Source organism: Haliotis rufescens, unplaced genomic scaffold (assembly GCF_023055435.1).
Source record: "Haliotis rufescens isolate VD_foot unplaced genomic scaffold, xgHalRufe1.0.p SCAF_40, whole genome shotgun sequence".
Lineage (NCBI taxonomy): Eukaryota > Metazoa > Mollusca > Gastropoda > Lepetellida > Haliotidae > Haliotis > Haliotis rufescens.
In genome coordinates this window covers 1,142,480-1,158,194 of record NW_025964113.1, presented here as the reverse complement: position 1 = coordinate 1,158,194, position 15,715 = coordinate 1,142,480, and the positions used below count along the sequence as shown (strand labels likewise).

General features: G+C 39.0%; 1 protein-coding gene across 2 annotated transcripts in view; it reads left to right on the top strand.

Annotated features, from left to right (window-relative positions):
* The window catches only part of LOC124138176 (stress-activated protein kinase JNK-like), an 83,425-nt gene extending 67,710 nt beyond the window's left edge, over positions 1-15,715 (top strand). The window contains exons 6-11 of one of the 2 annotated variants that reach the window (XM_046504718.2): positions 248-413; positions 2,622-2,693; positions 3,278-3,588; positions 4,853-4,916; positions 5,641-5,715; positions 6,757-15,715. In XM_046504718.2, coding sequence (XP_046360674.1) covers positions 248-413; positions 2,622-2,693; positions 3,278-3,588; positions 4,853-4,916; positions 5,641-5,715; positions 6,757-6,842 — 774 coding nt within the window. In that variant the 3' untranslated portion in view covers positions 6,843-15,715. Of the gene's footprint in view, positions 1-247; positions 414-2,621; positions 2,694-3,277; positions 3,589-4,852; positions 4,917-5,625; positions 5,716-6,756 lie in introns of both variants that reach the window. The other variant, XM_046504710.2, reaches the window with a different exon arrangement.

Below are 15,715 nucleotides of genomic sequence, written 5' to 3'. Positions count from 1 at the left end.
CATGTTTGATTCCCAATAGGTCCAGGTTATAATCTTGGTTAAGTAAAATAGCCAAATAGACAGTGTGTTCACTCATCTACACCAGAACCAGGTTTGATTCCCAATAGGTCCAGGTTATGACCTTGGTTAAGAATAGCCCAGTAGATAGTGTTCACTCATTTACACCAGAGCCGTATACACTGACATTTAATACAAATACTGGACACTTAAACTTTGATACTTCATCTCACACTCCCTTCTTTTTCAGGACCTAAAACCCAGCAATATAGTGGTGAAATCAGATTGTACGTTAAAGATATTGGACTTTGGTCTTGCAAGGACAGCCGGCACCGGGTTCATGATGACTCCATATGTAGTGACACGGTACTACCGGGCACCAGAGGTCATCCTGGGCATGGGATACAAGGCAAATGGTGAGATACAACAGCACTTGTATTCAGTGATAGGGATACGACAGCACTCGTATTCAGTGATAGGGATACGACAACACTCGTATTCAGTGATAGGGATACGACAACTCTTGTATTCAGTAATAGGGATACGACAGCACTTGTATTCAGTGATAGGGATACGACAGCACTCGTATTCAGTGATAGCGATACAACAGCACTTGTATTCAGTGATAGGGATACGACAGCACTTGTATTCAGTGATAGGGATACGACAGCACTCGGATTCAGTGATAGGGATACGACAACACTCGTATTCAGTGATAGGGATACGACAACTCTTGTATTCAGTAATAGGGATACAACAGCACTCGGATTCAGTGATAAGGATACAACAGCACTCGGATTCAGTGATAGGGATACAACAGCACTTGTATTCAGTGATAGGGATACGACAGCACTTGTATTCAGTGATAGGGATACGACAGCACTCGTATTCAGTGATAGGGATACAACAACACTCGTATTCAGTGATAGGGATACGACAACTCTTGTATTCAGTAATAGGGATACGACAGCACTCGGATTCAGTAATAGGGATACGACAGCACTCGTATTCAGTGATAGGGATACAACAGCACTTGTATTCAGTGATAGGGATACGACAGCACTTGTATTCAGTGATAGGGATACGACAGCACTCGGATTCAGTGATAGGGATACGACAACACTCGTATTCAGTGATAGGGATACGACAACTCTTGTATTCAGTAATAGGGATACGACAGCACTCGGATTCAGTGATAAGGATACGACAGCACTCGTATTCAGTGATAGGGATACAACAGCACTTGTATTCAGTGATAGGGATACGACAGCACTTGTATTCAGTGATAGGGATACGACAGCACTCGTATTCAGTGATAGGGATACGACAGCACTCGTATTCAGTGATAGGGATACGACAGCACTCGTATTCAGTGATAGCGATACAACAGCACTTGTATTCAGTGATAGGGATACGACAGCACTTGTATTCAGTGATAGGGATACGACAGCACTCGGATTCAGTGATAGGGATATGACAACACTCGTATTCAGTGATAGGGATACGACAACTCTTGTATTCAGTAATAGGGATACAACAGCACTCGGATTCAGTGATAAGGATACAACAGCACTCGGATTCAGTGATAGGGATACAACAGCACTTGTATTCAGTGATAGGGATACGACAGCACTTGTATTCAGTGATAGGGATACGACAGCACTCGTATTCAGTGATAGGGATACAACAACACTCGTATTCAGTGATAGGGATACGACAACTCTTGTATTCAGTAATAGGGATACGACAGCACTCGGATTCAGTAATAGGGATACGACAGCACTCGTATTCAGTGATAGGGATACAACAGCACTTGTATTCAGTGATAGGGATACGACAGCACTTGTATTCAGTGATAGGGATATGACAGCACTCGGATTCAGTGATAGGGATACGACAACACTCGTATTCAGTGATAGGGATACGACAACTCTTGTATTCAGTGATAGGGATACAACAGCACTTGTATTCAGTGATAGGGATACGACAGCACTTGTATTCAGTGATAGGGATACGACAGCACTCGTATTCAGTGATAGGGATACGACAACACTCGTATTCAGTGATTGGGATACGACAACTCTTGTATTCAGTAATAGGGATACGACAGCACTCGGATTCAGTGATAAGGATACGACAGCACTCGTATTCAGTGATAGGGATACAACAGCACTTGTATTCAGTGATAGGGATACGACAGCACTCGTATTCAGTGATAGGGATACGACAACTCTTGTATTCAGTAATAGCAAAAAAGGACACAGAAAACAAAAAGACAATTTGGAATGTATGAAATAAAAAAGACAATTCGTCGGCCATTTAAACATGTCTCATAGTTTTCATTCCAATGTTTAAAGTTTGATGTTACTTTATAGCTTGACATTTTCATTGATTTCATAAGGATGCTGAAAGATGCTTGACTGAACTGAATGTCCATGAAAGATTACATTGTGAAAATGGACTGTTGTTGGTATGAGACTGAGTAAGATATTAAATAGTCTGTAGTCGGGCTGATGGTGCAGTATATTTGAATTTTGAGCCTAGCATCCTGACACTGTGTAAGTTTCCTGATGTACGTTCAAGTCCCATGCAGTCTCACTACATCTTCATCCTGTCTGTTACAGTGGACATCTGGTCAGTGGGCTGCATCATGGCCGAGTTAATACGAGGGACAGTGATGTTTCCTGGCAGTGACCGTATCCTTCACATCAAAGCCTGGACATCATGGATGCCACATTTTAGTGTCCCTGATCTTGTCTAAACATTCACTTTGAACTGCTTTAATTTTCTCATGTTCTCATATCTCTTTACAATACATTCGTGTAGAGACTTGATCTTTGCTGATATACTTTTCCATACACACATCTATGGATTAACGGACCATGTAAACCACCCCCTGAGTTAAAATAGGGGAGTGTTATTGTGTTCTGTTGACTTTGATTGTTGGGCGTACTATCAACCATGGTTTGTCTCAGCTCAATTATTTACTGACATCCACCATGATATAGCAACAACCAGCATCTCTTGCACGCTGGCTCGCTCACGCACTCACTAATCCACCGTATGGTTGATGCATATCATCATATCTATCAATTGTGTGGATCACTGGATTGTCTGGTCCAGACCACCATCATATAGCTGGAATATTGCTGACTTTGGCGTTAAACAACAAACAAAAAAACAAAACGCTCGCTCGCTCACTCACTCACACATCTTTTTTGTAGACAGTGGTATTGCACGTGGTAACAGTTTGTTCTATGTTATCCTTAACTCTATCAAGACATTGATCAGTGGAACAAAATCATTGAACAGCTGGGTACTCCAAGTCAAGACTTCATGAACAGATTACAATCAACAGTGCGGAACTATGTGGAAAACCGCCCCCGGCACGCCGGCTCATCCTTCGAGAGACTGTTCCCTGATGTACTGTTCCCGCCGGACAGTACCGAACACCCTGGTCTCCGTGCAAGCATGGCACGGGACCTTCTGTCCAAAATGCTGGTCATTGACCCCGAGAGAAGGATATCAGTGGACGACGCACTCATGCATCCGTACATTAATGTGTGGTACGACGATGGAGAAGTCAATGCTGTGAGTATATAGCTAGACATGGAAAGATTGGGATACAGCAAAGCCCATCCTCCATCATCTACTGTATTAGATCTCCATTCTACAAGCATATATACCCTTAAACCATTCACTAGCTTCTTTTCAACCCTATTTTAAAAAAATACAGCTACAGTGAGTGATTGAGTTGGATTTAACGCCGCTTTTAACAGTATTCCAGTTACATCACGGCGTGTCAGCTTAATGTGGGAGGAAAGCCCCAAGTGATACAGGTCTCAGACGTTTACCACTTCGGTGAAACCCACAGGCACGAGAATGGTGCTGACAAACCAAGAAACATAATCGGGGCGAACCGGGATTCGTACCCACAATCATAGATTTCTGGCAAGCCCATGGGACGCAACTCTGCACAGCAAATCGCGGCACCTTAGACGACTGGGCCACCCATGCCCCCACAGCTACAGATAGCTGTCCAATCAGATTACACTCATGAGTGAGAGAAAGTCTAGGTCTGTGCTAGGTTAGCGGTACGAGAGATAAGAATGGTGATGTCATTTCCGAAAAGAAAATTTTGGTGGTATGTTGGTCCAGGGTATTTATCATAATAGAATGAAGACATGATACACTGGATAAAGGGAGACAGTTTGCGGGGAGGTAACTCTTGTATAACAATAGTGCTGACAGTGTTATGTTCACTGCAGTGGAATATCAAGTGTTATTTTCACTGCAATGAAAATATCACTTTCAACTTACAAAAACTCAGTCTTTCACACTGAAGTATGTTATATTTGATACACTGGATAGGCCAGGCTTAATTCTTTTTTTTTTAAATCATTAGACCAGTATGTAATGTAAAGAAGGCCAAAGCGAATTAACTTTAATTAAAATTCATAAAATTTTCAGATTTTGAAATAGTTAATAGAACATAGGACTACGACAAGAAACATTTGAATTTCATCCTTAATTTCAAACTCTGTCTTAGTTTGAATTATTTTTTTTGATAAGATGTAACAGTACAACTTTGGTTTCAGACAACTCTACTTCTACATATCTTCTGAAACATTTGATACTGAATAATATTGAGAAAATTAAGCAAACCTTACTCCCGATATGACTTCATATTTTTGTAGTGTAAGAGATTATAGGTTGAAATGAGTTGATGAATTTCTCTTTGCTATCTTCTACTTAACAGGTGAAATATCACTGTTGTGGCCTATGTTAATGTTAAGGTGTGTGTTTCGTGAGTTTTGTTTAGTAATAACAAGAACGCTTCTTGTTCCCGTTCCAGCCTGCCCCTGATCCCTACGACCACTCGGTAGATGAGAAGGAACATTCGGTCGAAGAGTGGAAAGGTAATATTCAGCATACAGTGTCTACTGCTTGTCATACAGTGTCTACTATTTGTCATACAGTGTCTACTGCTGCTCATACAGTGTCTACTGCTGCTCATACAGTGTCTACTGCTGCTCATACAGTGTCCACGGCTGGTCTACTGCTGGTCATACAGTGTCCACCGCTGGTCTACTTCTGGTCATACAGTGTCTACTGCTGGTCATACAGTGTCTACTTATGGTCATGCAGTGTCTACTGCTGATCATACAGTGTCTACTGCTGGTCATGTGTTAGCTCATCGTGCCAAGAACCTAGTTTCGATCCATATAGCATATTCACAATGTATAAAGCTCATTCTTAGTATCTCCAGCTGTGATGTGGTTGAAATACTGGTGTAAAACTCACTCACTCACCAAATACCCACTCACACACCCAAACTCAGACCCACCCACTCATTCATTCACCCACCCACCCACCCACCCACCAAATACCCACTCACACACCCAAACTCACACCCCCAAACTCACACCCACCCATTCACTCACCCACCCACCCAATACTCACTCACTCACTCACTCACTCACTCACTCACTCACTCACTCACTCACTCACTCACTCACTCACTCACTCACCAGGATGCGGCACTCCTGTTACTGATAGAAGTATGTGACCTCGAGTATGCAGTCACTTCTTTTGACTAGTGAGTTTACAAATTAACTAATTCACCAGTTCGTTTATTTTCAGGTCTGATATACAATGAAGTAATGGAATATGAGAATAGAGAACGACAGAGAGCTATGCAAAACCATACAAGTAAAGGTGAGTACTGACGTGTTTGTCTCTCTTGCTGACAAGATGAAAACTGGTGGTGTTTGAGTTCAATAATGATGCCTATCTTATTTTATGCATCATATAAAATAAACAACATAATATCTGTAATGTTACAAGGTTTAGGTGTTCATGGTTTTGAATCAGTATAAAGAAATGAGAGACTCTGACATTAGTTCTAAACTGCATGTAACTACATCATTCTCAATCTAGCATAGTTTTAGTGGCTAGACAAACCAATAGATCCAACGCCTCAATAATTCAGGGTATAATCTCATTTGTCTGTTGCAATGCCTGTTCACCATCCAGTGATTTGTTTCAAAACAGATGTCACTATCTCCATTCTTAGCACTGATCACTAACTCAGCAGAGAATGCCTCTGGGTTGTTTGATTGGACGGCTAATTTTAGCATGGTGCCATTGATATCAGGTTCCAGACAAAGCTATTGTAGCCATTAGGGTGCAGGGTATTAACCACAACATGATGGCGTTTTCATGTACAGTCGAATCTCTTTGTGTCGAACATGGATGTGTCGAATTCCCAGTTGTCACGAACTTCTTTGGGAGTTCCAAGTATCCTAATTATTCATAAAATTCCCCTGATGACTTGAACCCCGGATAACTTGAACTTTTCTCGAGGTAGCCGCTAGGAGTTCGACACAACAAGGTTTGAGTGTATTCAATATCATATATACTACTCAAAATAAGTTAGGATCACCCGATTCTTTCATATTACTAAAGTTAGTCTGCCATGCCATGAGAGACTACCTATATAATATGAAAGAATTAGGTGATGCTTGACTTCTTTTGAGTAGTATATATCATGTTTCTACAGTACGATCAAGATATATATTATAATGCAACAAAGTCAACATAGGTGCTAGACCACGAAGAGTGCCCTTCTCTTGCACAGACAAGTATTATTGGTCAAATATATATTGAATGTTTGTGACTTTGCTGTCATGTACCGAGATGTTTACAAGTACAAGCTGTTGTATGCGGAATGATGACCTTAACCTTATCTCTCTGCAGCACAAGATGGTGTGCCAAGCAACGACACTGCCCCAAATGCTGGTGTAGCTGCCAGTGGTTCTGCTACAGTATGTACCCGCACATAAGCCCGCCCACGTGTATGCCCACCCCCATTTTCATCCTCATCCTCTCTTCAATACTATATGCCTCACTTACAGGTCAAGGTCACTAATCCAAACTAGAGTTCCTGACATCAGATACTGTACTGATGCTGCAGACACAAATACCTGTTCTGAGCACGGTGATGAGGAAAATGAAGGTTTGTGTCCATCAGTGTTTGTAGAACTGAACGTTTCCAATGATACCAGTTTATTCACATTTCATTTCGGTTCAAAGAAAATTACAAAAATGTTATCACTGTCTGCAAGCTCAGCAGCTAGACAGATGGAGTTAAATTTATTTCGGTCTAAAAGGTTCTAGGGTCATGTTACAATCAACTGAAAAGTATGCTTCAGGACAAATCAGCTGTATTGGTTAGTTGAGTCAGATTGCTTTCAGAATGATATATTGTCTAATCTTCAAGTATTTCCTTGAACCAGCCTCAGTGCAGGTATTTTGTAAACTGTGAACAATGTAAGCTCTCTGTTTGGCTGAAAGCCTTGACCTGTTATGTGGGGTAGTCAAAACCATCTCCATTATATTGTCCTTCTGACCATGGGTCAGTTGTCCAGCTGTTGGTCCGTCACTGGATGTAGTCGGCGGCCGCCAGTCGGACGGAGGAGTTGGTAGGGGGCCTGGAGTGTCATGTACATAGTCCCTTGTATTATATATAGAGGCATAATTTATTGGTGGCGAGTGTACGTGGGACACCACCACTACGTCCTGTGTAGATAGATGTACCATACGCCTTTCACCTCCAAACACATCGCAAATTGCTATTCTCGGAACTCGCAGCCTGCCTACCAGTCTGACGTCTGCTCCTCACACCAACCAAAGGTCATCTTGAAGCAGACGGACACAGCCACCACAATGTCCTCCAACAGTCCAGCCATGGCACCTCTAGATTGTCCAAGTCTTGATATTGTCTGCTACTTCAAAGCTGATTTTATGTTGGCATATACTGCATTTTTGTTTAACAATATGAAAACAATATCTTGTAGCTTGTAAGTGACCCTGGGTTTAATGCATTGTTACTTTAGCAATGAGGTAGCATCTGTCATGAATCCAGGTTGTTAAAGAAACAATTTGTCAACAGAACCAGATCAAACAGAACCCGATCAGACTCTTTAGTGAAAAGTTCTATCTCTTTGTATCATTACTAAAATGTTTTAAAAAGATTTATTGCAAAGAAACATTGCGAAAATGTAGGTAGATAACGTAGGTAGATATATATGTTGAAGATTATCTCCCTATATCAAATAATTATCATTCAGATTTAAGAATGTTCAAATCTTAACAAGAACTTTTGTTTGCTGAAATTCTGTGTCGAGGTTCATCTACAAAGATGTTTGGTTCTAGAGTAGGGACTGTATCTGTCATCATGGATTCATCTATTGAAGGTTCTGGCCTCGAGTACGTCTATCATCACGTAGTTCAGTACTACAGATTTCACCGTCATCTTACCTGGTACTGAGAACCAGGAGCCCGTCCACAAAGAAATCATAGCTCTAAGCGATTGTAACTCCATGCTCTAACACAGACTTGTGACAGTCGTAGCACTAAGATCTCTTTGTGGAACTGGGCCCTATTTGATACTTGGTCATCATGTTCATGTTTTAAGCTTGCTGTTACCATGGTTACCCAGACAGTTATGGGGTTTGTCTTCGGTAGGATTCCAATGCCTCAGATTTGATTTCTTATGAAGTGTAGATGTTGTCCCACTCAAGCTCATCCTGAGAACTACTTTTGTTTCAACTTGCAGTAGAATGTTTAGTCTCCTTGTAACAGTAGCTCATTCAAATGGGGTATTTTCATATAGGTTTGTACAATGCAACTTGACAGAGTACTGAAGCACGTATTTTGTATTTCTGTTGTGAATAAAGACAACTTGTTCCTTATGCATTACATGCGAACAGGAATATTTCTATGTATAAAATCTGACATCACCATAGCTCCATATACTGTCTCAGTGATAAATTCCACCAAAACCTAAAAACATGTGGTGACACACCGGTAGGCAGATTCTAATTTCAAAATGGCTGCCCCACCTCAATTCAAAATGGCTGCCAAATCTCAAATTCAAAATGGCCACTTCTGAAAAACTAGATATCTCTGTGTAGTTTGTGTTCAGTTCCCAATGTCTCAGAGGATGTTCATAATGAAATTGAGATTAAAACTGATATCCATTTGTATCGGTCCATTTCTCTCAGGGTTAGTAAGTCTACCCTTAGAGAGATGAATGTATATATATATAGTGGTTTGATAGGAGGAATACCACGGTGGGGTGCCTAACTGCTATGGTATGCTGTGGTGATATGTTAAACTTGCCGGCAGTTATAAATGTTCTCCCTCACCAAAACACAATAATGAGTATCGTGTGTAGTGATGCTGCTCATGTCAGCATCCCTGCAAGTGCGTGTTGGATGTAGGGGCTCACATGCTGGGAGTCGTTGAGCATGATCTAGTAACATATTGATAATGCATTCCATTAAATCTCAAACATGTTTTGAGATGTCAGTATTACAAGCATTGACGATATAAGAATATGTTTGAAGTAATGATGACAAAATAGCTAAGAAAGTGTTTTGCTGTGAAGTTTCTCTTCTATCAAAGGGAGGCAATTCTGCAAGAAACAACCTTATCTCTTAAAGCGCTCGGTTCAAAATTAAAATAATGAGGTATCTACTCTACAGTGGGACTACATCAAATTTTAAAAAAACAGTAGGTTTATCTCCTCATTCTGTATTTATATTTGGTTTTCTTTAAAATGAAAAGATTTAAGATAACTGGTAGCAGTCACAAATATTGTTACTGTCAGTGTTTCAAAAACTCTTCTTTGACTGTTCTAGGGAGATCTTTTCATCAAAACAGGTAACTTTTTCTGAAAATTTACCATTTTGCTATTAATGAAACAATTCATCACCTGATTAATTTTCAGATGAGTTTCAAAAACTGTTCAACATCTCAGAACCACATGAGCTTGAATTGCCTCCTATATATTTAGATGTGCATTAGTTGAACTGCGATGACAAGTTTGTTAGCTATAGCATCGTGATCTCTGTGTTGGTGTAGTGCCGCGGTGCATACACAAGCGGTTTTTGTGCAATTGGGAAGGTTATGCTGGGGTGTTAAGCGTTCTGAAGGATGTTGCAGATTGTATATAAATACACCCCTTCGTCATGTATAGACCAGTGTATATTGTTTGTTCATTGTGTTGTCGGTTGTGTTCTGGGCCTGCTGGGAAAGATTGTCAAATTCACTTCTCGTAACGGGTATTTTTTGCCAGGCCTGTATCCAAGGGTCTCAATATGAGGGGCTTTATATTCAAAACAGTCCATTTTGTCTAGTCAGCAGAACTTAAAGTCAATCAACTATTTTTTCAGAACTAAGTAATAATTTTACATGCATACTGTTTATAATGAAAGAAGCCTGTATGGGATATTTCTTGTAAAATTCCATGATTCTGTGTATGATTTAAGGATTAATTTTATTTAGCATAATACAGTCCAAACAATTTTTTTTCTTCTTTCAATTCTTGCATTGAAACTGGTATAAACTTCACTCGATTGGAACTATTAAAAACTTAGGTGAATTTTTCTATCTTTTTTCAGTATTTTGTTTTAATTTGAGTTCCATAACATGTAAAACATTAATGGGCACTGTTGAGGTGTAATTCATGTGTATATTGGATGAAATGCAGTGAAATGGTCCTTTATGTATCATTGTTTAATCAGCATGAAATTATGCAAATTTCTGTGTTTGGTCGAAAGACTACCAGTTTTGTGTCATTATATTGTACCCCTTTGAAGCTGTATAGCTAATATGTATGTGCAGCATTTCTTGTTAGCCTCTAAAACAGCGCAGATTGTGTTTTATTGAGAAGTTTACACTGACATTTTATGCTTTTGTTTTGTTGAGACTTTACATAAAAAAATGTTTTATGAACCGAAATATTTGCATGTACAAAATTTTATGATTCTTTGGAATATTTTATGGTAATAGACATGTCGTCTTTGAACACAATTGAGTTTTCTGTAAACCACATATATGAATTTTTAGAAATATTTGGTATACAAAAATTAGAATATTGTCACTGAACGAGGTCTTTGTTTTTCTTGAACATCTACATATCTTCAGTTTCATAACAACTTTTTATGATACAAACGTGTAATAAAACTTCAGGATTACATTTCTTCCCATGAACATAGGAACATCTGTTGATGGAAAAACTTAAAAAAAAGGTTAATCCTAGAGGTAAAAACTGTATTATTTAGGAATAAAATAGTCTTAGACTGCCAGGTACTCATGGTTTAGGCTAAAAAAATAATGGTCTTGGTTCTCGGGCACCGCACGCGTCATCATAAAGTCTGACACAGGTTTCCATTTTTTAATTTTTTTTTAAAGTCCTAAAAAATGTGTTTCATACACAGGGATTAAGATTACATTTGAATTTGTCCTATGAAATAAGCCAGAAATAGCAATCAGCAGTTCACACACTTTCTCCTCTATCCATGGGTGATTTAGTTCAGAAAATACTTAATGTCGTGGCCAATATCATAACTGAAAAGATATATCAACACAGGACAAACTACGGATTTTTTCCAGTATTTTACTCATCAAGGAATACATTTATGTAGGGAGGCCCTTTCCCAGGTTGATTGTACACTGTTTTTTGGGTTACATACATACAACGCCCAGCCACACTATATTTTAAAAGCCGTTGCCTGAGAACCAATTCTTTTATGTTTTTAAACCTTACATGATTCGATGAAAAGACATATATTTATGTTCGTATTATGAGGATAATTATGATGTCACCATGATCTTTGAGAGCAGGTCACATAAGTCTGGACCCAACCAACAGTTTATTTACAGGAATAGCTGCATGAAGAACATTTAATACTTGTACTTGATCCAAACAAATAAAAAGAAGTTAGAGATATAAAACTGTTAAAGATATCATCCATGTAAGGCTTTTATTTTAAATTTGTTGGTTTTCTGATATATTTTTCTCAAAACAATGTGTTTGTGGTTGAAATAAAACTTAAGAAAATATATATTAAAAAATAAGAAAAGGCCATTCCAAAAATGTAAAAAAATTAAATTGGATGAAATTTCCCTATTCTAAATTTTCTCAGTTTCATTTGGCATTTTTGTTAAGAGTGAGGGGCGGTCGGGTAGCCAAGGGGTTAAAGCGTTTGCTCGTCATGCAGAAGACACGGGTTCGATTCCTGACATGGATACAATGTGTGAAGCCCATTTCCGGTGTCCGCCGCTGTGATATCACTGGAATATTGCTAAATGCAGTGTAAAACCATACCCACTCACTCACTCATTGTAAAGGGTGACATGAATATTGAAATTTTTATATGTAAGAAAGCCACACATCACTTTTGGGTGTCTTTTAGGGTTTCAGGTTTTGCCTTGAGCAGAAAAACCATAAGTAATTATTTATATTTTGTAAGTTTGAGTATTTGGCTCAGCAGTATTTATTTTTTATCCACATTCCTAAATTTAAGGGTTAGCAGATTGGTAAACCAAATTAAAAAAATGAAATTGGAGAGTATCGGTGAGCCTGCCAGGTGTGAGGAAAGCTAGGGACATTATTGTGTCTGTTTCTTCTGTCGTATCGGTGACTGTTACATTGTTTCACAAGCAGGGATGGTATAAGAATCACAGCAATAACTTATCCCCTGAAATTGCCGCAGTGGCAGCTTGTCTCCACCATGTTGGCCGGTGACACTGTTAGCTGTCACGACATTCGTGTTTGGCTAGAAAATGTCAAGGTCAAGTAATTTTTCCCAAGTTTGAACTGCTTTTCATCATGGAAATTATTATTCCTATTTCCGTTTCAAGAATGGTTATTCTTGTAGTTCCCACCAAAATTAAAACAATAGATGGTGATTCTAATCGTAATTTTGTTATTCTTACATACAACAATTTTTTTCTAGCTTTATAAGATTTCTTGGTCAGTGTGCCAAGTGTCTGGAAGCAAAATTTGATAAAAAGAATGTTATGGTTGAGTTGATGTTAGTGACGGTATAGTAGAGGTCACTATGGGAAGGAAAGATTTTTTAAATAAAATACAAGAAGATGCTGAAAGAAAGAGTTATCTATAAGAGAAAGAATTATATATGTAGAGAGAGAACAAGGATTTAATTTTACTTTTTCGAAAATTGGGTTGTCGCATTGATAAATAAAATGCAGCTATAAACAATTAGACAGTTGCTATGGCCTGATATTATTATAACAAACCAGCTGTTGATATCCAAACACTGGAACATTGGGGACCTTGGAGTTGGTATCTAGAATACAGCATAGCAGAAATGTGGAAACGTGAATGGTGCTTTCAACGAGCTACATTTTTCAAGATATGTCCAAACTACAGGGGCAGTCAGGTAGCCTTGTGGTTAAAGCTTTCACTCGTCATGCCAAAGACCCAGGTTCGATTCCCGACATGGGTACAATGTGTGAAGCCAATTTCAGGTGTCCCCTGCATTGATATTGCTGGAATATTGCTAAAAGCGGCGTAAAACCAAACTCACTCACTCGCCCAAATTACAGCAACTAAAAGCAGTACGTCATCCAGAAACCACAAGGGTGAAAGGTTCGCTGTGGAACTGTGCACATTGGAAGTAACACTGTGGATAAACAGAACCTCTCTTAGTAGTGTTTGGATTCAATAACTAATTTTTTGCATTGTTTTTTATTTTTATCAAACAAAAAGATGCTCCTCTAAATTGTAAGCGCACTTCAGAATATAAGTCTCACCTTTTGGCAGGGAAATAGAGATATCGCAGCTCTTTAGATGCAGAGATATATTAAGCTTTTCACAAATAACTGAAAGTAATCAGTTGGGTGTATGATGGAAAGATACATCATCAATACTTCACTGGGGTGGAAGCGCCACTTTCTCCTTTACCCTTGAATATGTATGGCCACTTTGGGGTGGAAAGTTAGTTGGCTTAGGAAGTAAGGCTGTGCATGAACTGTGTGTGCACACTACCTACCTGATATTGAAGCAATGTGTAGACTAGATGACCGCAAGGCCATGGCACATTGGCATGAGAAATATTGCGTTTGTGGGACGTAATCTGAGCACTTGCTAGTTTCCCTTGCTTGAGTGAGTGAGTGAGTATGGTTTTACGCTGTATTTAGCAATATTCCAGCAATGTCACGGCGGGACAAGGCCATGGGTTGATTCATTGGTTCAACTAGTGACTACACTGCAAATATTCACCGGTGATGGAGAAATGGAGTGTGCGCAAAACTAGCGGAGTTGTGACGATGAGATGTCCCTACCAAAAGTTGAGTCGTATTTACATGTATTCATTTTATAAGTGCATGATTTTGTAACTAAGTTCCATCTAGTCAACAGGTGTACAGGACTCTTTGCAATGGCATAAACCAAGTTTTAGACTAGATTGCGTTTAAATCTATGCAATTTTAAGTCGAGTTCAAGATGTCTGTCAGCTTCATCAACCACCCTATGCGTTGGGTTAGTTTCATCTTTTTTAATAATTCTCTTTTTTTGTTTTCTATGCTTTGCTTAGGTATGGCAGTGATAAGTTTGCATTTGATCAGTTAAATATTGTTGGTTCTCGAGTACTTGCATGTTAGCAGGAACATCTTCATTAAGCATTATATTCTAGCTTTGAAAACAACCACCATTGATGCCCGAGAAACACGCTTTACCCTAAAAGAGCAGCCCACTGCACAATGCATTAAGTCGTTCCCGAGAACCAGATTTTGTTTAAGTCTTACAAGCTTTCTTCCTCTTGGAACACATTTTCCATCTTTGAAATGAAAAAAAAAATAGACACTGATCATAAGCAGCTAGATTTTATTTATATCTTTGTGATGGAAAAATCCATGCTTTTTCATGTTGTCATTATTAGGGAAAGAAGACTCGAATATGAGCTCTAACTCTTTGTAGCAGTTCCACTTGAGTCAGTCTTTTAGCAGACATGGTTTCTTGTATTGAGTATAGATCTCTAGGTAGAAACTGCAAGAAATGGTAAGAAGATTTGCATGTTTCCCCCATGCGAAAATGTCACCCATCAATTGCTTCTTAAGTTTGAGTGGTGTGGTAATGCGATAACTTATCAGCAGAATGTTTTGTTAGGGGATGTTAAAGGGAAGACATGAATCTCAGGCCACAGAATATTAATCTAATCATATTTATCAATAGTTGGGTATGTATTGCTTTGCAGTGCAGCTCTAAATAGGGATATGTATTGTTAAATCCTGGTGAAACATGGATAACGGTTGTACCACAGAAACTTGCAATGTAGGTAGATTATATTCCTCACGACAATAATTTAATGACAATGTGTAAGGTTTAGTTTAGCTTATACCTTTCCATTTCATATAGGAAGGCTATGTTAAATAAGATCAGATGTTGCTGTTAAGGGGAGAGAACTACAGTGAATGTGACAGTGTGCTGCCCACTCATTAATAATAAAAACTGACAGTACGACAGTACTGTTCAGTAGTTGTTCCTAACAATGCACACCAGTTGATAAGGAAATGAGTTATTTTGTTCCTGTTGAAAAAATGTGTCAACTTTCTGTCTGAAGGAAGTAGCTACAAGATATTGCGATTACATCGTCACATGATGAGATATTGTAGTTTTGGGTAATGAAATTGACCCCAGTCTCTGTGAAGTTTTCTTGTGTTGTGACAATGTGTCCGTTTCTCCTCTCGTCAGTGACACATCACCAGTCTATCTATATTTGTAGATATTGATACGGTCGGTGTGACGGTTCTGTACCCCTTGTTTTCCCTTATGGCTGTGACAGCCATAGCTGTACAAATCTCATAGCATTGCTACAATAAAACATCAATAGAATAAACACCA